Consider the following 26,218-nt stretch of genomic DNA (forward strand, 5'->3'; position numbering starts at 1 on the left):
TGTGCGGACCAAACGAACCAAGCAAACCGAACTATAAGTGTGAACACACCCTTTGATATCTTGGCAAATCTGAGCACAGTTTGAGACACTGTCTCACTTTACTCAAGCTGGCGAATACATTTGAGAGGAATGGATTGACATTCTCAAAGTAAACAAACAGCCCTGTGATAAACGCCTTCTGTGTTTTCATTATTCGCAAGGATGGCTCGACGATTGAAGGTGTTGAAAGGAACTCTGGGAAACGGTTAATGGCTTCTATTCCTTTGGTTCTGAGATGAGGATAGGATATTTTTCTAAACATATCTAGCACCGAAACCCCTTGTGGCATAAGAGCGCTCAGAAAGCGTTTTTATCTGATTGAGTGTAGCCATAAGCTGCTTATAGAGGGTACGCTTGCCCCCTCTCTCTAATGCACTGGATCATTCCTGGCATACCTACAAGACTGTTAAAAAACAGAATGAGGTGCGAGTAATGTTTCTTTCTCTCGCGCGTCTCTTTTTCGCTATCGCTGCCTCATTCCGACTCCATTAGTGTGACAGTGTGCAGACAGGGCGAGGGAGAGAGATAACAGACTTAGACGCACACAGATGGATGCACACACACACTCATACATGCTGTGGGTGGGGTGAGATAAGGGCAGGGCACAGGTCATACAAACACACACACATGCCAACATGCAAAAGCAGAAACACACATGTATCAGTTTTGGGAAACCAGCACACATTAAGCACTCAGGCACTGTGTATTACAGAGCTGATTGGTCGAAACACCAGCGTAGGAGTTGATGTTTTGGACCGCAACCAATCCGTGAGGTCCTTAACACGAAACTCACCCCTTTGCCACCCAAGGTGAATTATTTGGGAAATTATGTCAACTTAAAATTTTACAGTAACCGGGTTTCAGACATGCTTAATTTAAAGTCACCATGAAATCAAATCTGACAATTCTTGTTTTTTTTGTCTTTAAACAAAATAGCTTCACCTCCCTCTAGTAGCAACATCTCTTCTATTCTCTGATGATGTGTTTACTGGCACGAAGGCGGGACAACCTGTCACTCACATGAGATCCACCAATAGCAAACCACAACCATCCAATCAATTCCCAATGGACAAAATCAAGCCCCGCTCTACATTTTTTCTCATTCGAGAAGCTGTTTCACTTGGATATACGTCACAATAGGGAAGAAAAAGCTATCGCAACTTCTGTTTCATGGTAACTTTATGGTTGAAATGTGTATTTTCTGCACCACTATCATCGCAAAATGAAATTGCTGAAAAAATTAATAAAAAAAATAAAATACAAATCATCATTCAAATTTATTTAAATCCTATCTACGAGTCAAATAACTAAATCTCATTTGTGATTTCTCTTTCCTGTGGGATGTTCCTACAACATCAGTCAGGCACTTCTTGACTTTTGTGAGATTATTCAGGCAGGTTAGGTCACATTTATCCCGATGTCAGCAAGTCATGGATCACTCTTGTGTGTGGGTACAGATGGTTCCTGGAGCTGATGTTTGATGGAGGGAATGGTTTGGCCGTTGCGCGTGGTCTCTCTCATGTAACAGTGTATTTGCTGTCACTGGAATGCATTGTGTTTGAGCAGCCAGGCCTGTAACATTCACATGCCAGTTCCATTACAACACACCAAAAATTACACACTTTCCACATTTCTGGTGACCGTGATCCGATTCCCACGTCCTTCATTTTATTGGAACGCCAGTGTTTTTAGTCATTTTAGTACTTCAGTTTCAACATTTCTAGTTTTTTATCTAATATTTATATTTCTGTTTCTTTACTACTAAAAGCAATGAAAGTAACTTGCAGTTTAAGTGAGTCAAATGTTGATTCATTAACCTTACCTGATTCAGTTAGTTCATTCAGTAAAAGATTGATCAGATTGATTCAAACCAGTAACCCCTGAGTTTGGCTGTGTCTGAAATGAATAATTACTTCACGATCGCTAAAAAAGTCATTATCATGTGACCTAGCAACATCAGTTGCTCCATTCACAAATTCGCTTCACCTCCATTCACAAATCCTCTCCCGTGGCCTCATGGGATAGTAAAGTATCCATCATATACGCAGGTAGTAGGTCATCCGGGTACTTTTTGCCTTGAGAACTGTGAATTCGGACATACAACTTTTGTCACATACTGTTTTTCGTCTACTATATGGTTGGGAAGGGAAGATTTCGGATGCAGCCGGTGTGATCTTTCTGAATGAATCATCAAAAGAATCAGTTCATAAGAGTCATTTGCTCATGAATCAGATTACACTGGTCATGTTGTTGTTGTTTTTGTGTGGCACTCTCAAGGACAACTCACTAGAAAAAAAAAAATTGTCATCATTATATAAAATCTTGTTTCTTTTTCCATGGCGCTGGAGGTTCAGCTGCATAGATTCTGCCATTGACACCAGCGCTTATAACAAATGCAGATCTTTTCATTTGCTGCAAATGGGACATTTAAACTCTGATCTGATCGGACCACACCAGATAATCTGGCTAGTGACTCGGCATGTTAGTGGGGATTAAACTGGGGCATTGGGGTTAAAATTGGGCCAAGATGTTGACAATGTTGATGCGTGTGGGACTGTTAATGTGTTACACCCCTGATAATGTATCATTCCTTATTGTTACCCGACTTTTGCATGTTTCCTTCCTCTGCTGACCGTATGAAGGCATTCACTGCTCTTTGCCTCTCTCTCTCGTTCTCTCTCTGGTGTTCGTGAAGTGTAGGTAAGCAGCTCAGGTCGGCCGGTGCATTCAGTGCTGGTGGGCGACTAGAACTGTGTGTGGTGGCCTGGTACAGCTCTGTCTCATGACTGAGACCTAATCCTGCATTACAACACACACACACTCACACATTCACGTAACCCTGTACCCGCCAGCTGAGCTCCGAGATGGAAAGGTGTATGTTGTTTGGAAGGATATGAGAGACGTACTGGGTCATATACACACAGCTTCAGTTTTGTAGGTTGTGTCTATCCTAAAACAAAATGCTGTGGCTTCGAGCAGGTACCGTCTCTCTTTTTCTCTCTTCATCCTTCCCCTGTGTCTCTCACCCTATTTTTCTTGTAGTAAACTTCTCTTGTCTTTTCTTATTACCAGTACTCACATTGCCAGAACTCATGCATTTGTTCAGTAGCCTTTATGTATGTGTGCAATGCATGCGTGGTATATATGAATGTGTGTATTCCTGTTTGAACACATGGAAATCAATGGAAAGTGTGTTCTGTATTCATACAGAGAAGATTAGTGTTGTTTGCTAAATGAACAAACTCCTAACCCTTTAGCATGTAACTCGCTCTTCATTATTTGTGCTAAAGACATGAATGATTGCTGTTACTTTTCTGAGTGATTTGACTAACAGACGTAAGATGTTTTGAAGGAGGAACCCAAACCATTTAATATCAAAGAGATGTGGGGGTGGGATCCTTTAAGCCAGTGCGCAGCAATGGTTAAAAACACTCAAAACTCATTGGCAGATGGCCTACAAATTGACATCACGGTTAAACAGCTTGATTTGCTGAAACACTCCAGTAAAAAATCCAATAAAAACCTTATTTTTGTTTGATTGACAATATCTATGTGTGTTTTGTCTGGCACTGATTGCGATTTTACAGTTCTCTCATCACATCAATGATTGTTTAACTAAGACAAATGTTTTCCTCTCTAACTGTGTGGATACTCAAATGAATGCTGTATTGATCACGGTGATGCCGTGTGTGTTTTCGTCTTTTTAAGGAACCCAGGGGATTCTGGGTAGTGTTTACCATTTGATAATGTTGTGGACTTCGCTCTATCATACTTTACTCTGGTGTGAATTAGAGCTTAATGATTAACATGCATAAGAACTCACATACAATGATCGGTTTCACATAGAAAATAATCGGGAGATGTAGAGAAACAGGGCATGTGTATGTGCACATTGCAGAGGGAGGTAAAGAGAGATAGAGGGAGAGAGATATGGAGACAGGGAGGAGGGGAAGTATGACGTATTGTTGATTGTGATTAATGAGCTCTCGAGGGAGAGTTTCTGATTTGGCCCTTCAGTGATGGAAAATGCATAGTTCAGAATTATCAGTTTTTCATGCTAAATACTTCTTGATCAGCCAATATATATGTGTTGAGATTAGTTTAGCATTTTGAGTTGATTTAGTGGTGTTTACAAGATTTAAAACGAGCATTTGAATACACTGAACACATATTCAGCATTACTGAGTGGGGAAAATATTTTCGAGCTTGTGATTTTAATTGAACGTGACGATTATTTCACAGTGTAACGGAAAATAATGCCAAGACGACATGTTGTTTTGTAATCTTCACATGGCATGTGCACGCATACACATACAGACGTTCGATATTTCCGAACATCATGTTTCCGAACAACAGCGTGTGTTTCCCGTATGTTCGTTAAAATCTTTCAACATGGCTCTCTCCCTCTTCTCCCCCACTCTCGTTCCCGTCAGTCAATCTCGCAGCCGTTATCAGCGCTGGCCTGGCAGATTTGCAGCAGGAGGATGGAAACATCTGGATCTTATTTTGTAAAATCATCCCTCTCCGTTCCTATTTGCCCTGCTGGCACACTCATAAAACTGTCCGAGCGGAGACCCCAATCGCAGCACCTCGAAACATTACATCAGTGTTGTTTTTTTACCCTCTAGAGCAGCAGTTTCATCACTCATTACAGTTTTTGATTTTATTCTGTAAAGCACATTTGAGATTACTCAAGTGGTTAGTGATTGCTTTGATCCCTGAGGTGTCCATCAGGTGTCAAATGTTCTTGGTCACAATGAAAAGCTGTTGGAAACCGCTTTGGGTTATTTTGAGAGTCTGGATTGTGTTGGTTTTAAGTGTGGTGTTCTGTTTGGGTCAGGACATCCACGGAGGCGAGATGTGATCACTCTCAGGCTGTGGGAGGCTGATGGACCAGAGAGTTTTCCCAACACTAACACAGGAATTCTTCACATTCCGGCTTCGTTCGTGGCCTAATCTATCAAAGAGAGAGAGAGAGAGAGAGAGAGAGAGAGAGAGAGATCAGGGGTTTAGTGGGGGACTCTTCATACTCGACTATACCTCCACCTGACCCCTCATTCTCTCCATCCTTTTCTGGCTTAACTTGCTTTCTTTGTGTAATTCTGTATTTGTTGTTGAAACTTGCACTTCTGTGACTGAATACATGGACATGAACTTTTTCAACATCAAGATTTTAGGTTATAATTTATATGATTGTATAAGGGAAAGCATATATATTATGTGGTGTAACTTGTCACCATTTCTTTTAGTTTTTTTTTAATCACCTCAGCCTTTTTGCAGTTAATTTAAATAGTCTCGTGGTGTGACAAATCAGAACTCACATTTATTTGTTATTTTTTCCTTTGTCTCAAAGGAATTACAACTTTATTTGTATGTTTGTTGTTATTATTTTAATGCTTTATTTTTCAAAAAAAAAAAGTACATTTATATTGGCCCTAAGGAAAAAAATAACTTTATAACTTTTAAAAAAATAACTTTAATAACTTTAATAAGTTTATTCTTTAATTAATTTTAAAATACATTTTAAAACAGAATAATATAAAAAATGATTATATGATTTTTTTTAAAGTTAAATAACATTCATATGGGTTCATATTCATAATGATGAAAAATATGATATTCGTTGATTTTTACGTTTTTTAACCCAAGAACACACACTTAATTTTTTGATGAACAAACACTGGTATATTGCATAAAGAGAAACATAAATTGTGCAAGAAAAGATGCTTTATATGGCTTAAGTGAGCAGGGTCAGTCGGCCTGGGTCAGAGTGACGTTTTGCAGGTGTTGCAAACAGAGTGATTGCAGACGGGTCATGTGGTGCAGATTTGGAGAGATTTGGTAAAGAAGTGCAGAAGGGGGGCATATGAGAGCGGCAAGGATTGGAAAAGAGAGAAAAGCTATTTTGTGGATGAAGAATTAAAGAAAATTATTTTCTTTGAAAGTGTGAAAGTGGCCCTCTAGGCTTTTTACAGCTCATGTTGTGTCTATAACCTGCAAGACATTTATGTTTTCATTGACCTCATCTGTGATCCCCAGTTTGAACATATGTCATCAATCTGGGAATTAAACAAGCAAACAAATGATCAGAAGTGTTGCAACAAGCCACATGAATCATGAAACCGTCAGAGTCAGAATAAGAGATGTTGTGAAACTGTTATTTTATCACTGTAGAAACGGTGCGTAGGAACACGATACTCATCCTCCTCTCTCACTCTCTTCTACCTTTCTCTCTCTCTCTCTCTCTCTCTCTCTCTCTCTCTCTCTCTCTCTCTCTCTCTCTCTCTCTCTCCCTCGCAGGTCATGATATTAACAGCTCTTTGGAGCCAACAAACATTGACACCAGTATCCTGGAGGAATACATCAGCAAAGAGGACGACAGCACTGACATGTAAGAGACATGAGTTTCTATGTGTAACCTGGGCCCTATTTTAAAGATCTCAGCGCATGGTCTGAAGTGCAAGTGCATTTAGGGCGTGTCCGTTTCCACTTTTGCTAGTTTAACGACAGGAAAAATGGTTGGCGCGTGCGGCGCATGGTCTAAAAGGGTTGTCCCTATTCTCTTAATGAGTAACGGGTGTGTTTTGGGCATAACGTGAAAAAAAAACAACTCATCTCTCATCTCCCATTCCCTTTAAAAGCCAGTTGCACTCACGCCATGGCAGATTCGCTATTTACATGACGGAATTTGCTAGCGGAAAGACTGAACGCGTCTCCAGAGAGGAACCGGATCTGCTCGTGCGCAAGGTTAAAGCTCACAAGCAGAACATCTACGGGACAAGCCGGATTCACCTTATATTTATGTACACAATATTAATCTTTTACATTTGAATCCTTTTATTTTTAATATTTGGCATGTTTGTGTGCTGCTGCGCGTCGATGTGTGTGTAATAAATAGAGTGTATTACTAACGGGCTCTTTAAATAATAAAAAAAATATTGCGCCATGGACTTTAGACCAGGTTTCAGTTGGTCAATGGCACAGTCTATTTCTGTTGCCACAAAATAGCAACACGCCAACAATGCACCAGAACACACCTCATTTTCAGACCAGCAGCCCATGGGTGCATAAATGGGCGCAAATGCATTTGCTATTTAAACAATGTGGCGCAGGACGTGAAAATGATAACTGCGTCGGGCTGAAACTAGCAAAATACACTTGCGCTTGGCGCTGCATTGCACCGGGTGTATGATAGGGCCCCAAATTTGTTATGATGATGTGCTTATTTTGATAATAATGAGTCATATTGGCCATCAGCTGGTGATTTGGGTTTTCTTCCTCTAGTTGTTTCACAGAGGTCCACAGCACCCCAGGACCCCAGTATCTCTCGCCCCAGGCCGGGGCATCCTCTTCAGGGGGGTTAGGGTGTGGCGTCAGCCCCCCCATCCCCCTGCGCCAGGGCACCGTCCCGTCTCTGTCCCAGTCCTGCCAGAACCCCTATCCGCCTCCACCACCGCTGGGCCACCTCAGACACAACTACCCCTGCCTGGGGCAACAGCAGAGCCAGACACCCCAACACCAACAGCCACACGTCAAACCGGACCACCACGGACAGTACGCACCCGGGTAAGAGAAAGACAGAACAGAGAGGAGCAAAAATGACATAAATATGACCAGTGGTGGACGAAGTACACAAATCAAGTGCTTGAGTAAAAGTACACATACCCTAATAAAACATACAAAGTGATTTGTATGTGAACGTACAAATTTTAGTAAAAACGTCCAGCCCTAAATCTGCGTCAGGCTCGTAAAACCCAAAGTATTCTTAGTTTCTTACTAAAGGCTGAGTAAGACAGACGTAGGAGTGATCTGGGAATAAGCGCTGAGACATTAGATGAATGGGTCAGGCCTGATATCCTGTGAGGAATTGTGCAATCAGTAAAGCTCTTTTATAATGTTGCCCAAAAGGAGGCATCAGTTATGTCGTTAGTGAGCTTTTTGATGGGTTTCCAATTAAAACAAGAACTGACTCACTATAGTGCTTGAATGTTTAGTGGTGCATGCAATGCAAAGGCATCCCTTTTAATTGTTCAACTTCAGCGTGTGTATCGTCCTGCCCCCGTTTGAATGATTCCTCAAATCGTGTGTCTTGAGGAGAGGTGTGCTGTTATGCTGCTAGTGATCAGATGCACCATTTCACTTGCTGGACTATAAAACAGGTGAAATAAATCCCACAGACATGCATTAAAGAGGTGAGGATGATTTTTTTCACGCAAGACAAGACAAAAAAAACGTGCAACCTCCCAAAACCTTAGCTGACTCACTCATGTTGTTGTGTATTTAATGTGTTTAATGTACATAAATTGTATTTAATGTTATTATTTTTGCAGAACGCTACCCGAGTCCCCTCCAGACTCCAGCTCAGAGCCGTATTCACCCCAGCAAGCCAACGGTAAGTTCAATCCACCTGAATGATTTAATGTTAATTAAACCATTTCAGTGCAGGGAGATGCAGCAGTGTTAAATGATCAAGATTGCAAGTTATTAAAGGTTCAAAAAACATTAACAGAAAGTTGTTTAGTTATTCTTTTAGTTTTAAATATAATGTCGATAAATGTGGACATAAAAACAATTATTTAACACAGCTAACTGCTGGATTTTGTTACTGTTGATTTTAACTATTGGCATGGTGCCGAGGGTGATGAATAAGAACTTGCTTTTTAAGGAAATATAAAAATGTGGTGTCTGCTTTTTATTTTTCCTTCCCAGATTCGCACATGCTCAGGACAATGACGCCCGAAAACATGTGTCACATGACCAGTCCTCCACCTCTCCCCACACACCCCCTCTATCCCAGCATGCACCGGGACATGTACCTTAAGCCAGAGCCCATGATCTCGCAGTATCCGATTGGTCCAACCAGCGGCGGGGGCGGAGACATTCAGCAGAGTCAGATGCTACATCAACTCCTGCAACATCCACAAGGACCTGAGTAAGAAAGAGACAATCTGAGGAACATTTCATCACTCAGAGATTGATCTTTTATAGATCAGGGGACTTAAATGAGTATGACCGAAATTATTGACCCAAAGGACCCTCTTTTAAGAAATGTAAACATTTTAATAAATTTTAAATATATTATTTTACAACAATTATGTGTGATGATATTCCAAGTTATTGAAATTAATTAGTGCTATGAAAAAATTTATCGCGATTAATCGCATCCAAAATAAAAGTTTGTGTTTGCATAATATATGTGTGTGTACTGTGTATAATTATGTTGTGTATATATAAATACACACATATGCATGTATATATTTAAGAAATATTTGCATGTATATACTGTATATACATTTCTACATAATTTATATTATATATAAATATAATAATTTATATATAAATAAATAAAAATCTTAAATATATACATGCATATGTGTGTATTTATATATACAAAATAATTATACACAGTACACACATATATATTATGCAAACACAAACTTTTATTTTGGATGCGATTAATCGCGATTAATTTTTTCCCAGCACTAAAATTAATAAAAACAAAAAATATAAATTTTATTTCACATTCAGCAGTACTGTTACAATCTCAGAAATAATTTTAATCGTGATTTTATGTCTTATTTAGCATTTTAATTTAGATTTAGATTATTTCAATAAATTAATGTAAATATGTTTTTAAGTCATTAGTGAGCCCCAGCCAGCTGGTTTTATATTATTTTATTTTATTTTTATTTTTATTTATTTTTTTCAGTAGTGTCACATTCAGTGTGTTAGCATTTTAATTTAGATTAATTTATATATTAGATTAAATGATATATTAGATTAATTTTATATCGATTATTTAAATATATTAGTTATAATTTATTAATTAAAATACTTTTAAGTCATCCTGCGGCCCACTTGAAATTTTGCCCCGGACCCCTGGTTGAGAACCACTTCGGTAGAGGTAGAGATGCACCAGTGTCACCAGTAGCTGCTTTCCATTGGTGCTTGCAACGCCACGGTCATGGGTTCGATTCCCAGGGAAAGCAAGAACTGATAAGAATGTAAATGTGTACCTTGAAATGCAATGTAAGTTGCTTTGGATAAAAGTGTCTGATAAATGTAAATGTGTCAAAATTATCCACATCAACTGTCCGTTGCTATTATTTATGCAATTATCCGCATGCTTTGTGATTCTCCAGTGGGATTCCTGTACATCCCGCAAAGAAGAGAAAACATTCAGACTCTCCCAACGGCACTCTCAACTCCCAAATACTCACGGGCATCATCAAGCAAGAGCCAGGTACACACACACACACACACACGTATACAAGCACGGTTACATTTTCAGCACTATATGATGTTTGTGCATTCGTGCCTTCACAGGTTTGATGCAGGATGCAGAAAACTCATACCTGGATCCAAACTATCAGTGCATAAAGTGGCAGGCGCACCAGCAGAACAAGTGGACTATGTTATACGACTCCAATGGAAAAGAACTGTGGGTGCTGCTCTAATCCTACACACCTCTGCACTTAGATTTATGACAGAGGAATGAGAAATACACTGAGGGCAAAAGTGTGTGTTTGGGATTTAATGGGGTATAGGGAGGTATCAGGCTGTACTAAAAGAGATCGAAAAGAGAGAGATGGATGGTAGCGGCCAGGGAATTCCTATGAGGTGAGCAGTGTGTAGGAGTGAGAGCAAGAGCAGAGATCTGGCTTACAAGAGAGAGGAATGAGGACGAACAGAGAGAGAAAGATCATGAAAAAATGGCATGACTTTAGGTCAACGATAACAAAAATTAGCTCAGAACTTGGTTTATTCTTAGTGAGTTTTATGATAAACACACATTAAGTTTTTAAGTTTTACACCCTCTCCATGCTGTTTTCTTTCTCTTTCTCTCTTTCTGCCTCTCCAGTCCGATGCCTACCTATAGGGTGGATGCAGATAAGGGTTTCAACTTCTCCTTGGCTGACGATGCATTTGTGTGTCAGAAGAAGAACCACTTCCAGGTGACCGTGTACATAGGAATGCCGGGAGATCCCAAATACGTGAAGACCAGTGAGGGGCTGCAGCCCATCGAATGCTTTTACATGAAACTCAATGGGGTCAAGGTGAGTCAAACAACCAGAAAACCAGTCATAACTACTGCTACTTATGTTTATAAACTCGTGCATAATGTAGCATGTATTTATCTACGTATCTTCCAGTTGGAAGCAATGAATCAGTCCATTAATGTGGAACAGTCACAGTCTGACCGGAGCAAAAGACCCTTTAAACCAGTGTTGTAAGTCTTTTTACACCAGTTGAGGGAGTTCCTATGAAATATCACATGTTAAGTGTGTGGATTTGAGGCATGTGACATAAATGTTAGCCATTTGTTTTACAGAGTGACATTGCCACCAGAGCAGGTTACAAAGGTAACGGTGGGTCGTCTCCACTTCAGCGAGACCACAGCCAATAACATGAGGAAGAAAGGCAAGCCGAACCCCGACCAGAGGTATGAAATATGGCCATGACAAAGACAACCTAAACAGGTTTATTTACAACATATATTGTTTGTTGTATCTGATTACCACAGACAAAAGAACTTAACTCTTTCCCCGCCAGCGTTTTTGAAAAAAGTTGCCCGTCGCTGCCAGCATTTTTGATCATTTTCACAAAAGTTTCATGCCCCACAGAATATTTTGTTGTATCTAAAAATACAATAAATCAAAAGAAAGAACAAACCCTCTGCTTTTAAACAACAACAAAAAGTTTGGTAACACTTTCTATGAAGTCCATGCTTTTAATTAATTTTAGCCCCATTTATACTTACTTGTATATAAAGTGTTAAAAAGATCAACCGTTTGTATTAAGGATTTCTGTATTTCCCCCATTATTTTATTACAGGAATTATTGTTCATATTTACATTTACAAAAAAACAATGTAAAATGTATAGAGCACATCTTCAGGATTTCTTAACATTTGCTTTGGGAAAATTGCATCCTATATTTTCACTTCAATTAAAGCCATCAATGATGCATTTATAGAGGTTAGAAACGGTATCACTCAAAATTAGTATTTATAAGAACACAACACGGCTATTAATAACAATACATTCACTTATTTGACAGAAATGAATCTGAATTACTAAAAAGTCATTGTAACTAATTAATACTTATAAATCAGTGTATAATGGATTATGAGAATGCACATTGAAAAAGCAAATGCATGAATTATAAGTAATTACTGTATATAAATGTAACTATAACTGTTCTTATAATGTGGTCTTAATGAGTCTTTATAAATATATTTATAGAATAGTAATACTTACTTATAAATAAGTATAAATAGAGCTATAATTCATTATAAGCATGGGCTTCATAGAAAGTGTAACCAAATGTTTTATTCTAGCTTCATGCATTTTTTTTGTAACACTTGAATGTGTGTTTCATAAAAAAGACTTCATCCAGATGGGATTCAGAACGATGATCAAAACACAGATGGAGTAGATCGAGTTCATCAACACCCCCAAAGCTCGTCCTGGGTCGACATTTCATTCAGTAACATTAGGCAGTTTTGATTTATATGCTGTTTATGCCATTATTTTACATATGCATATGTTTACATAAGCTATCGCTTGTTTCTGCTTCTTCTTCGCCTGTGTTTTGATCAGGAGATTCAGTACTCTTTCAGAAGATGTGTAATAGCGCCCCCTGCTGTATAAAATTAAAAACACGGGAAGGCCGGAAAATTACATCAATGGCAGGGAAAGAGTTAATACATAAAAAAACATCCAGTTTTATTACTGTAAAATTGTCAAAATTGTCAGCGAGTCACTAATACTGTCCATAGATATTACATAAGGTCAAAATAGCACAGAAAAGTTTTGATTTCTCATTAAAAACATTTGTATTTGTATTTGTGTAGGTACTTCATGCTGGTAGTTGCTCTTCAGGCTCAGAGTCACAGTCAGAGCTTCACGGTGGCGGCTCACGTCTCCGAGAGGATCATCGTCAGGGTAACCGCTGTCAGTCTGGTCGTGTCTGTCTGACCGACCTCCTCCAATCACAGCCTGTTTCTGTGTGTCAATTATCCGCCTCTGACCAATCACTATTACTGTTACAGTCTGCAGTGCTCAAATGATTCGTTTTTATGCTCCTGACTTTTGATTTCTTGCCTCTTTTTTTCAATGTTTTTTTGTGTATTTGGTTTTTTAATGGCATTTTTTACTTATTATTCTTATTGAGAGATTAAAATTCTGATGAAGTAATAAATCTTTATTAGGAATGCACTGATACCACTTTTTCCAGAAAGAGTACGATACCAATACTTTGGTTTTATGTACTTGCCAATACTGATTACCGATACCTGTTTTCAATTAATTTGCTATTTTTTACAAATATTAGGTAGAGAAACCAAAAGAAAATTAACCATATTAACTGGCTTAATTTGTTTAATGAATAGATGTCATTTTCACACTTAATTACACTGCAAAAAATATTTTCTTTCTCAGTATTTTTCTTTTCAGTACAAATATCTAAACATTCTTAAATCAAAGATTGAGAAGCAAAATGACATAAGATAACACGGCTTGTTTTCTAAAAAAAAAACATGATCAAGATTAACTGACTACACAAAACAAGAAAAAACATCTGCCAATGAGATCAGAAAACTAAACTTGTTTACCCTTTAAATTAAGTTTATTTTTCTGACCCCATTGGTAGATATTTTTCTTGTATTAAAGCATAAGGTTGTTTAATTTTGATACATTTTTTAGAAAACAAGATTTAATATCTTGCTTCTTGAGTAAAAGTATTTTGATTTAAGAATGTTTAGATATTTAGTCATTTGTACTAGAAAAAAAGACAAAAATATTGAAGAAGAAAAACATTTTTTGCGGTGTATGCCTGTTAAAAAAATCTATTGTACTGTTACTTTCCGTTCATTCTGTTGCTCTGTTGTATTTTATCTTTCATTTAATATCACAGCGCACATCCTGAGCTGCTCCAGTGTAGCGGTACAGTGATCACATGACGTTTTCCTGTACTAATGTAGCGAAGCACTCATACATAAATCATGCAACAGTTAATGCTTTTACGTACTTATATGATTTAGTTTTAATCCAAATGACGCGTGTGTGTTGAGTGGAGTGCGTATCTGAACATTTTAACGAAAACAACTACAATTTCAGGCCCGAAACCAATATCGGAATCAGTGCATCTCTAATCTTGATTATATGCTAAATGTGTATTCAAAGTTTTATGTGTAAATTTATTTAAAAATCAGCTGAATTTGCAGTAACACAAGACCTTCCCTTCCCAGCCAATTACATAAAGTATTGCTCTATTACTTAGTTCTTTCTCTCTCTCTCCTTCTTTCTTTCTCTCAGGCATCTAATCCAGGTCAGTTTGAGAGTGACAGTGAAGTGTTATGGCAGAGAGGGCAGATGCAAGACTCTGTGTATCACCACGGTCGAGTGGGCATCAACACGGACCGGCCGGACGAGGCCCTGGTTGTCCATGGCAATGTGAAGGTCATGGGTTCCCTTGTGCATCCTTCCGACATTAGAGCCAAGGAGAATGTGAAGGAGGTGTGTGCATATCTCTCCTTACACACACAAGGCACATACTTGCTTTTGTGCCACACTCACCAACAGTGGGGGAATAGAAAACATTTTTAATTGGCCTTGAAACTATTTTCATCATGTTTTCCTTTGATAATGGAATAATTTAGCTATTTTTTGCTCATATAAGTGCACAAATATCGCTCTCCCTTTCTCTTTCTCCAGGTGGACACCACTGATAACCTGAGGCGGATTTCTCAAATGAGGCTGGTGCATTATCAGTATAAGCCTGAGTTTGCAGCCTCAGTGGGCATCGATACCACTGCTGAGACCGGTACTGTCCCTCAGATCAGCTCCAATATTCACATTAAAATCAAAATATTTTGCATTAAAAAATGATGCTTATTTATTTGTAGGACTATCAAAATAATTTAACTCTTATCATTGTGTCCGGACAGTAATGAGAATTTGCATTTCTGAAAATGTGCTCATGAAAATAATGTTACTTAAACTCATCATAAATCAGTTATTTTAGTATTATTTTTTTCTTTTAATAGCATTTATTAATATTTTGTATTAGCTTTTATTTTTATATTTTCAATATTAATTTTAGTTTAAGTTTTAGTAATTTAGTTATGTGCTTTTATATGTATATATATATATATATATACATATATATATTTCTATTTAGCTTTAATTCACTTTTATTTTAGTAATTTTAGTACTTAAACTTGTTTATTTCAGTTAGTTGCCCAGGCAACATTTCTAAACAAATTTTTAAAGTTAAGTTTTTCATCTAATATTGATATCTTATTTAGTTTAGTTTTCATTTTAGTAAACTGCTAAATATATATTTTTTTATATTCTCTTTTTGATTATGGGGTGAAATGTGACCCAGACATTACTTTGTGAGATTTATTCATTAAGGATTATTTAGTTATAATCACTATTTAGTAAATTTGGACTGTAAAACTAGTGCTTAACAGAAACTTTGCGTGTGTGTGTGTGTGTGTGTGGCAATATTTAAAATCCTTGTCCTTGTGGGGACATTTTTTGGTCCCTATGAGGAAAACAGCTTATAAATCACACTAAGTAATGTTTTTTTGAAAATTGCATAAAGTTTTGTGTGATTGGTAGGTTTAGGTGTAGAGTTAGTGTAAAGCCCAATTTATACTTCTGCGTCGAACTTACGCCGTAGCTACGTCGTAGGCTGTGTGTAGCGCGCGTACCCTGACGTGCACCTCTCCAAAAATGTAACAACGCGTCAACTCTACGCGGACGCAAGCACTGTGATTGGTCTGCTAGGACCGCTCCCTCGGGTTTCACATGCTCCCTCTGCGCGCGTCAACGCGGACAACGACGCAGAAGTATAAATGAAAACCAACGCGTTGCCTACAGCGTAGAGGCTCCGGCGTAGGTCCGACGCAGAAGTATAAATCAGCCTTAAGGGGAGAGAATATACACTTTGTACAGTATAAAAATCATTACGTCTATGGAAATTCCCATAAAACATGGAAACCCAACGTGTTTGTGTGTGTTATCAGGGGTGATCGCTCAGGAGGTCCAGCAGATTCTACCGGAGGCTGTGAAAGAGGGAGGAGACGTGGTGTGTGCTAACGGAGAGACCATCCCTAATCTACTGGTGGTCAATAAAGTACGAGTGCTCACACACATTCCTGCAAATGCCCACGCAGTCTCTGTGCCTCCCTCTCATGTGTGTGTGTTTGATGCTACAGGACCGGATCTTCATGGAGAACGTGGGAGCGGTGAAGGAGCTCTGCAAACTCACTGATAATCTGGAGACTCGTATTGACGAGCTCGAACGCTGGAGCCGAAAACTCGCCAAACTGCGCCGGCTAGACAGCATGAAGAGCTCTGTCAGTGGAGGCACAGTCAGGTGTGTGTGTGTGTGTGTGTGTGTGTGTGTGTGTGTGTGTGTGTGTGTGTGTGTGTGTGTGTGTGTGTGTGTGTTTATGAAGCTGTGCACTCACAGGTGCATCTGTTTGAGTGAATTCAAAGTAAAGAAGTCTGAAGAAATATGCTCCTTTTTTCTAGCCAATCAGGAAGCTATTTTAGCAGAACAGGAAGTGGTCCACTCAAGAAAAAAACAGCTAAGCCAGGAAGCAAGGTATGATTTAAGTCAGACTACTTCTTTTAAAAAATATACATACACTGTGTTCCAACTTATTATGGTTTTAGTACAATAAACATACAGATTTTAGTTTTTCAAAGAAAGTGTTTATTTGTTTTATTCCTCATATCTTTTTAGAAAACTGGTATCAATCTCAGACAGGTTTGTTAAATAGTTTCCCAGGTCTACTTAGGTCAATGGAAAACCTACTTGTTGTTCCACATTATTAAGCAAGTCACAGTTCTCATGTAATATGGGGAGGAAGAAAGATCTTTCTGAAGATGAAAAGCATGAAATGGTGCAATGTCTTGCAAAAGGCATGAAAACTACTAATGTTTTACGCAAACTGAATGATGATTATCATAAGATTTGTGAGTGCTTTAAAGCACAGAAGAACCCAGTCAGATAAAGGCTTATTAGGGAAGTTTCTGTCAAACAAATAATAGTATTAAAAGGGCAGCTATTAAAAAAGCCACTGTTGAGCAGCAAACAGGGAGGCTATTTAAAGCTGCTGGTTTCTCTAGAGTCTCAAGAACCTCTCCATGAAGAGAATTTGCATTTCAGCCACCCCTAACCAAAGCTCAAAAAGAGAAATGTTTACAGTGGGTTTAGAAATACATGAAGACTCATTTTGAGATAGTTGTATTCACTGACGAATACTGTGCTGCAATGGATGGTCCAGATGGATGGGTGGATTTGTGGAGGGTTGGTTGGTGAATGGCCACCCTGTCCCAACAAGACTGCAATGTCAGTAAGGAGCTCCCTTTAGGGTCTCTGAGGGTGTCAAAATGACTTCTGCAAGAGATGTGGAATTCATAACTGACCATTATATGCTATGGTTTAAAAAGAAGGATTGTGCCTTCTGATATAAAATTATTTTCATGTTGGACAACACACTATGCCATGATGCAAAAAACACCACGGCAATAAAACTTTCTGAAAATGTATTTCTACACTCAGTGTAAACGTTTCTCTTGAGATGAGACAAGATGAGAGATATATGATATGAGATGAGATGAGATGACATGAGAAATATATGAGATGAGATGCGATGCGATGAAAAATATATGAGAGATGAGATTAGATGAGTGAGATGAGGAGGAATAAATGAGATGAGATATATATGAGATGAGATGACATGAGAGATATATAATATGAGATGAGATATATGAGATGAGGTGAGATGACGCGAGATATATGAGATGAGATATATGATATGAGGTGAGATGAGAGATATATGAGATGAGGTGAGATGACATGAGATATATATGAGATGAGGTGAGATGAGAGATATATGAGATGAGATGAGATGAGATGAGGTGAGATGACGCGAGATATATGAGATGAGATATATGAGATGAGGTGAGATGACATGAGATATATATGAGATGAGGTGAGATGACATGAGATATATATGAGATGAGGTGAGATGAGAGATATATGAGATGAGATATATGAGATGAGGTGAGATGACGCGAGATATATGAGATGAGATATATGATATGAGGTGAGATGAGAGATATATGAGATGAGGTGAGATGAGAGATATATGAGATGAGGTGAGATGAGAGATATGTGAGATGAGATGACATGAGAGATAAATGAGATGAGGTGAGATGACATGAGAGATATATGAGATGAGATATATGATATGAGGTGAGATGACATGAGAGATATATGAGATGAGATATATGAGATGAGAGATATACGAGATGAGAGATATATGAGATTAGGTGAAATGAGAGATATATGAGATGAGGTGAGATGAGAGATATACGAGATGAGAGATATATGAGATGAGGTGAGATGACATGAGAGATATATGAGATTAGGTGAGATGAGAGATATATGAGATGAGAGATATATGAGATTAGGTGAGATGACATGAAAGATATATGAAATAAATGAGATGAGAGACGAGACAGATGAGATACATTTTATAAAATCAAATAAAATTAGATAAGATAAGGTAATGTGAGATGGAATGGGATAGAATGATTGTCGAGATGTGTGTTGCAGAGGTCCGTCCCGGAGCAGAGCTGCCTGAGCCACAGATTCATGCAGGGCACCATCCTGGCGCTGGTCATCATAATGGCCTTCAGGTCAGAGAGGAAATCACTCAACCCAAAACATTAGAATCAATATTCTGAGTCTCTGTTTCATGCTCATTATCATCTCTCTCTGTCTCGTTCCTTAGTGTCATATCCATGTCCATCCTCTATGTGCTCAATCTTCAACACCATGGAAGCATAAATGATGTTGAGGGGTATGTACATGTTCACACACAAGCATCCATTCACATGTACACACCAGCACATCATGCTCAGATGACATTCTCTTTGTTTCTGTATGCTCTCGTTTGATCTCCTCTGGCTTATTTCTCTCAGTGTGGCTTGTAGCTCTGCGTCCCACTGCCTTCTTTTCGTCTCTTGGACGCCCTTCCTCACTACAACCGTCACATTCTGTCCATCCTTCTGTCTGTGGTATGCTGTCCACTTCCCTTCTCTCTGTTCCTCTATCACTTCATCTTCTCATCCAGCTCTGAAAGATTTCCTTGTTTTTACATGTAATTTATTCCTGAAATTTGCAGATCAAGAAACATTTCTTCTTATTATTAATGTTAAAAACAGTTGTGCTGCTTCATATTTTAGTGGAAACTACAACACATTTTTTCCCCGAATATGTTTAATATTCTGTTCAAAAGAACAGCATTTATTTGAAATAGAAATCTTTATAAATGTCTTTACTGTCTTTTGATCATTTCAATGCATCCTTGCTCAATTTTTTATCTTAATGACACAAAAGTTTAGAAGTTTAGTGTAGACTTTTCATGTCAAATTATCAACTTTTTTCTTAGAAGTTCTTTAAGAGTATAGAGCTATAAAAAATATAATTTGATCTAAGGAGAATTGATGAGAAATGTTTCAGTTCATATTGAGAAGTCTGACTGGTATCTTGGAAAATCTGCACAAGTTTGAGACATTTATTCTCAGGTTAATATCTTTCTGGGAGAAATAATTGAGATGTTAGAGAGACCTCATGTGATTTCATTGGTATAATATCTCTCTGTTTCAGCAGGTCTCGTTCTGCTCTGGGTTCGGCTCGCCAGGCTTCTTTCTCCCCTACCAGAGTGACCACATCCACTCTCTCCCCAGGTCCCAGAAAACACACTTACACAAATAATAAAACACAAAAAGATATTTTTTCCAGTGTGCATATTTTGATTAATAGTTTTATAGAAGGTCATTATCTGCTTACAGACTCCACCTCCCCATCATTGTCCAATCACCCGCCCTGCTGCCCTCCAACACCTGCCACAACCAACCAATCAGCCACTATCAGTCTGTCGCCAGGCAACAACCAATCCACTCCAGGTATGACAACTACATCACAACATAAATTACAAATTTCGACAGAATGAAAGTTTTTGAATAAGCAGCCATCAGAGCAGTTACAAATGACTCCTTGAAGCCTTTATATGTAATGCATTATAAAAGTTTATACCTTGTAATGCACCTTAAAATGCATTGAATGATCTCATGTAAGAGTTATAATTAGGGCTGTCAAACGATTAATCGCGATTAATCGCATCCAAAATAAAAGTTTGTTTTTACATAATATATGTGTGTGTATGGAGTATAATTATTTTCTATATATAAATACACACACATGCATGTATATATTTAAGAAATATTTGCATGTATATACTGTGTATATATATTTATATTATATATAATTTATATTATATATAAATATTTTACATATAAATAACACATTTTTCTTTAATATATATGCATGTGTGTGTATTTATATATAGAAAATAATTATACACCGTACACACACATATATTATGTAAAAACAAACTTTTATTTTGGATGCGATTAATCGCGATTAATCGTTTGACAGCCCTAGTTATAATACATTATAATACTTACCTATTCATTGTTACACTTTTGGAAAGTATAATTCATTAAAACACATGACAAACAAACAATTTCAGATGTAACAAGGAATGCATTTTAACTTTGTATACAATTACTTGAAAAAACAATGGATTATAATATACATTATGAATACCTTAATAATGCATTATACATAAAGGCTTCAAGTAAAGTGTACAAATGACTCTTTAAACATTAACATGAATTTAAAGTTGTACTGTCTTAATAAATGTCTTCCTCTACATTTTTTCCTGGTCAAAAAGACTTTCATGTTTAACAAAAATACATCACATTATGAAGGAAAACTTTTTCGGGTTGAATCATTGAATCGGTTTAATGAATGAATCAGAGAATTGACACATCAGTGATAATGAAAGATCCTCTATACTTCTCTTTTTGTTGGATTAAATAGAAAATACAGTATCGTTTCTCTCACTGCATCTCTCTCTCTCTCTCTCTCTCTCTCTCTCTCTCAGACTCCAGCACTGCCGTTCCCACCCAGGCCACTATTAATAAGAAGGCAAAGTCTCGGCCGCTGGACAAAGACAGCCGGAACAAGAACCGTCTGAGTCACACGTCGGCTCCTCTGTTTCTCAGCAAAGCCAAGCGGCCGCCTCAACCTCCAGAGCTGAGCGGAGCAACCAAACGCTTGCCTGGGGGACAACAGCCCCCGCCCCGGAGACAGCGCAGTGTCAACACACACGGTACACACACACATATATACATACATATTGAGTAGAACTATTATTATACCTTTTTCAATGTCTTGATTTTGGTTTTTGGCTCTACTAGAATAGGTTTTCATGCTTGAATGTTCAAAAAAATACATATTTTTTTCATTTTTGATATTGTTGCATCACCTCTCCTCCCAGTCTGTCAGTAACGTTCAGGGGTGCGTTTCCCGTACAACAATGTAACTCGCTGCTTAACTACTATAGAATGATGCATAATTGAAGAAATTATCTAGCTAGTCACGAATCCGTGCTGTCGCAAATTTGTCGCTCAACCACGTTGTTTAATGATGTCACGCAGGTGGCCGAGCAATAACTTCTTTTATCGAGTTAATGCTTTTTTTATATAAATTACGGACATGGCATCTGAGAAAAAAAAACTAGGCTTTAAATCTCTTGACAAGCTGAAAGACGTCAATGATATTTGCATATATATTCGAAATGAAAGATATAGATCTCGAATGTCAGCTCAAGATAAGGATTTATTGAGTCCACATGTCATGCAAACAAGAAACTCTGCTTCTAACCACAGCTCGAGAGCTGTCGTTCCAAACACACAACTTTGCGAATGTTCGTGGGAACTATGTTTTCGGGAAACACCGACTCGTTGAACTGTGCTGATGATGGAACGTGCAACCATAGTTGGCTAATGATGCTTTCGGGAAACACACCCCTGATTAGTTCCCGTCTCTATGAAGCACAATGTGCTCTGATTGGTCGGCTGGAGCAGTGTGTTGTGATTGGTCAAGTGCTTCGAGCATGTTTGGGAAATGTCCGTCCCCTTTCCATAACCTCCACTTTCAACTTTCAACTTTATTCTGCATATGAATTATTTAAATGAGGAATATTGTGACGTGTTCGTTCCTGGAAGAAAACTCAAGGAGTTCAGAAACACTGACACTGATATAGAGAATAACTCCCTCGTTTTATATAAATATATACTATATGTTTTATACACAGGTGGAAATCCACTAGCCTGTCTGAGCAAACTACACATCCTCGAGATGGATCAGGAGATCAAAACGCTTGATTGTTCCTCACCTGAGAGCTGCAGGTGTGTGTGTGTGTTCAGATCGCTATAATGGCTCACAAAATGCCCCGTTATCGAGCAGCACTGATGTTTTCAGGCCTCTGAACTGATGTGTTTTATTCATTTGCAGCTTTACCGTGTTTCTAAATGGAGACAAAAACTCATCTATGTCTTACATAACTCTGCACATGATGTGAGTATAAACACACACAGTTTTTAGCTTTTACTCCAGTAATATTAAGAGATTTGCTTCATAAGATATGACTCCTCACTGATAAAGTGTTTTGTAGTGTGTCATATTTCAGTAATTGATCAATGGATGTCCTCAGACACATCCACAGATGTCTCTATCCTCTGACCATAGAATCAGCCCTGAGATACTAACACACACATCTGACTCATGGAGATCTCTTCTTCTCCTTTAAGCTCCTCTGAGGTGGTGTGGGTGTGGCAGTGTGGAGCCACCAGGGGGCGTCTCTGCTCAAATCACCCAGAAGCTTCTTTCTCATTAGAGCGGAGCACTTTTACAACGGTGAGATTATTGCTCCTAGTTTACAGTGTTTTTCAACTGCTTACACACAAACTCCTTACTTGTCACACAATTTCTGAAACATGACACTCAAACACCAGAACCACACACCAAATCTGCAAAACCATACACTAAATCTCGGCCTTCGACTCAGTTTTCAATTTCATAAAACACTTTTTGCAAACCACAACACACAATTCTCTAAGTAACACACAAAAATCTAACAGAAAGTATCTTGATTTCCTTTTTTCAAACACAACCTATCAAAATGCCACAGTAATTCATCAGTGCCTCACACTGACTCCTCACATGTGCAAACACTCATTACTTAACACCAACCAATTATGGCTTTAGAATAGGCTTATAAATTATGTTTGGTTTCTGTCCAACTAAACATGGTTGATGTATTTATTTTCTTTCGGACTGTGTGATACTGTATGCACAACCACAAACGCTTACAGTAAAAAAATGAATAGTTTGGTTTCAATCTTGCTTTCGTGTTTACCGTAAATTTTTAAACATCTCTCTGCCGATTACCAATTCAATCTGGTACAGAAATGTACATAGAAGCTCATGAAAGACGAGCTCTAGGTTTTGAATAACTGTGTGTATATGATATATCCAAAAACAAATGTTTGCTTTTGAGATGTGTTTGTGATATTTTGAATGCAGTGCTTAGTATGTGCAATTCTTTGATTTGTGTGTAAAGTTTTGAAGAAAAAAAGAGGCAAAGTTTTGAAAATGTGTGTAAGCAGTTGAAAAAAGCTGTAAGAGGAATCGCACCTGTAGTAACTGAGAACGTCACTCCTTAAATATGCTTCGGTTGTCACATGCAAACTTTTTTTCTAACAGGGGACCAGCCACCTGTGGTCACTTCCCATAATGCCTTTTCAAGAGGTCACCTATCATTTCAGAGTGTCACATTCAGTGAGTGGACTTCAGACATAACTGTTTATCTCACGCTTTTTCAATGTGTCCTAACCAGAAACAAAAAATCACATTATTTTACCACAAGTGTTATGGGCAAGTTAACCATTTAACCTCTCTGTTAGCAGAGTCAGAATGGATGTAGCAGTGAAGATGACGCTGTGTCCTCCCAGTGCTCTGAGTACAGTTTCCTCATTCAAAGCACATGCTAAGGAGCGTCAAGACTCATGTCATTCAGCTTCGGCTTCTCCTGTGTCCACTCGTATCGCCACCCCAGGTTCAAAGACTGTTTAATCTGGGCGGGCTGTTAAAGACGTCTTATCTGTGTTTGTTCTGCGCATATTTGTACAAGACGAAAGGAAAATGAGCATATTTCAAAAATAATTTTCACTTAGCCTTAACCTCAATGGCATATCACTGCTTATATACACACTTGCTCACAGACACATTAACATACATTTCTTTTGATTTGCCAAGACATAATATAAACAGGTACCAGTGAGCGGCTGTTGGGTGGAGCTCGTGTTCTGCGGTCTGTCTGTAAACTCGACTGTTACACCATGAGCTGCACTTAAAGTCAACAAGAAATCAAAAAGGACCCTATTTAATTTCTTAAAGAGGCCGCATGATGCTGTTTAAAAAGTTCATTATTTCGTTTATTGGGTGTATTATTAGGTTAACATGCTCAAAACACATTATTTTCCACACACTGTACATCATTGCAGCGCCTCTATCACCAGTCTGTCTGAAATGCACTGATTTCTATTAAGCCCCTCCTTCTGAAGAGCTCAGAGTGCTCTGATTGGCCAGCTGACCCAGTGCGCTGTGATTGGCCGAACACCTCAAGCGTGTGTCAGAAACATAACGCTCATTACCATAATCATGAGTTTCAGCTTTCAAGGCTTCTAAAGCATTTGTAAACACAAATTGTTAATAATGTTGTCGTTCAAGCCCCAAGTCAGATTCTGATAATGCGGATGATCAAGCGGATCGACCGGAACCAACTTTGCGAGCACGACTTGAGGTTCAGGAAGCTGTTTTTGAAGAGAACTTTTGGGTTGTATTGCTCAAGAACAGAAACCCACTGATTCCTAAAGGCCAAACAAAGGGCTTTTCTTTCATATCGAAACACACAGAGTCTCCACGACATGACAACAACAGCCTCGCCTTCTTTCTCTGCGTATGCCTTTGGCTGAGCTTCATGCGAATAATATTTCACACTGTGACATGGATGTTTGAGGAAGTAATATCTCGCCGTGGATCGAGGTGTTTTAGGTCTCTGTTAGATAACATGTCAAAGAAACGAAACCAAACACCTTGTAATCTCTGTTGACTTTGCTTACATGATGGAATATCACACATCTCGCAAGTTATTTTTGGCTAAAACAACGTGTAACCAAATTCAAGGTTATTTTGGCTAGAAGTGTGTTACTCATAGCCGGACTATAGTTAACCTAGATGGTGAGACGATGGCTATTGCTTGCTGGGGTGTTTCTGCTCTCACTGTGACATCTCGACAGTGTAATGAATCTTAACCAGCGAGATTCTCTTCAAACTCTTGCTTCGCTATGAGTTGAGCTGACAGAGATATTAAAGAGTTGATGCTATGTTTCCTGCTATAGCGCCACTTACGCCAGTGCTGTCAATGCAAGGCATGCTTACACTACATTATGCAACAGTGCATGAAACCGAACTCGCTTGGCTAGAAACGATTGCTTTTGCCTTTTTAATGTCAGCTTTAACGGATCTGCGTGCTCAAAACCTCTTATTTTTAAAGTCTTTGAATTGTTCCTGCTCATTGACTATTTATACACTGGAAATGGCTTTAACTGCACCAACTGGCTCATTATTAATGAGACACGAATCAGGTTATTTACCTCACGGTTTGGTGAACTTCCCAAAGACTGCTGTTGAACACTATGGAGGACTTTAACAGGCTGGGTTGCCATGTTTAACAGCGGTCACGTCCACTGGAGAGATACAGATAAAATACAGATGTGAAGTATCTAAATTTAATATGGTTACTGCAGTAAATATATCATCTCATATCTCAAAAGAGGAACCATTACTACTGGATTTGTGAGTTAAAGTCACTGGATTTCTCTTTAAAACTGGATAGACTGGAACCAGTAGCAATCGTAAGTCAACACTGGATCATACACACTGTCAGGAAACACTTCAAATTGAGTTTTTACTATGGTACTTAATCTTTCCTTTTACACCATATGTTCTTTCTCTTTTGTTTTAACTTTGGTATGCTGCTATGCATACTATACAAGCCGTAACCAATGATTGTGTTCAGAATAGATCTTTTGAACAGTTTATATGCAGTGTATTCTTGTATAGCTTTATCTGAACGTTACTTGTCTAAACAGTTGGAGCGTCACTATTGATCAGA

General features: G+C 38.3%; 1 protein-coding gene across 9 annotated transcripts in view; it reads left to right on the forward strand.

Moving 5' to 3' along the window:
* The window catches only part of myrf (myelin regulatory factor), a 29,214-nt gene extending 3,344 nt beyond the window's left edge, over window positions 1-25,870 (forward strand). The window contains exons 2-27 of one of the 9 annotated variants that reach the window (XM_079860304.1): window positions 6,340-6,430; window positions 7,324-7,605; window positions 8,370-8,431; window positions 8,749-8,971; window positions 10,182-10,282; window positions 10,366-10,480; window positions 10,901-11,096; window positions 11,193-11,269; window positions 11,372-11,482; window positions 12,896-12,995; window positions 14,358-14,558; window positions 14,757-14,865; window positions 16,076-16,185; window positions 16,268-16,428; window positions 16,587-16,659; window positions 18,682-18,764; window positions 18,860-18,928; window positions 19,050-19,145; window positions 19,738-19,817; window positions 19,923-20,036; window positions 21,080-21,307; window positions 22,295-22,388; window positions 22,495-22,557; window positions 22,791-22,896; window positions 23,746-23,820; window positions 23,949-25,870. In XM_079860304.1, the coding sequence (XP_079716430.1) occupies window positions 6,340-6,430; window positions 7,324-7,605; window positions 8,370-8,431; window positions 8,749-8,971; window positions 10,182-10,282; window positions 10,366-10,480; window positions 10,901-11,096; window positions 11,193-11,269; window positions 11,372-11,482; window positions 12,896-12,995; window positions 14,358-14,558; window positions 14,757-14,865; window positions 16,076-16,185; window positions 16,268-16,428; window positions 16,587-16,659; window positions 18,682-18,764; window positions 18,860-18,928; window positions 19,050-19,145; window positions 19,738-19,817; window positions 19,923-20,036; window positions 21,080-21,307; window positions 22,295-22,388; window positions 22,495-22,557; window positions 22,791-22,896; window positions 23,746-23,820; window positions 23,949-24,032 (3,104 nt within the window). In that variant the 3' untranslated portion in view covers window positions 24,033-25,870. Of the gene's footprint in view, window positions 1-6,339; window positions 6,431-7,323; window positions 7,606-8,369; window positions 8,432-8,748; window positions 8,972-10,181; window positions 10,283-10,365; window positions 10,481-10,900; window positions 11,270-11,371; window positions 11,483-12,895; window positions 12,996-14,357; window positions 14,559-14,756; window positions 14,866-16,075; window positions 16,186-16,267; window positions 16,429-16,586; window positions 16,660-18,681; window positions 18,765-18,859; window positions 18,929-19,049; window positions 19,146-19,737; window positions 19,818-19,922; window positions 20,037-21,079; window positions 21,308-22,294; window positions 22,389-22,494; window positions 22,558-22,790; window positions 22,897-23,745; window positions 23,821-23,948 lie in introns of all 9 variants that reach the window. The other 8 variants (XM_079860309.1, XM_079860306.1, XM_079860301.1 and 5 more) reach the window with 8 other exon arrangements.
* Window positions 25,871-26,218: the final 348 nt, after the last annotated feature.

The sequence above is a fragment of the Squalius cephalus genome (assembly GCF_949319135.1).
Source record: "Squalius cephalus genome assembly, chromosome: 23".
In the NCBI taxonomy this organism is placed as follows: Eukaryota; Metazoa; Chordata; class Actinopteri; order Cypriniformes; family Leuciscidae; genus Squalius; species Squalius cephalus.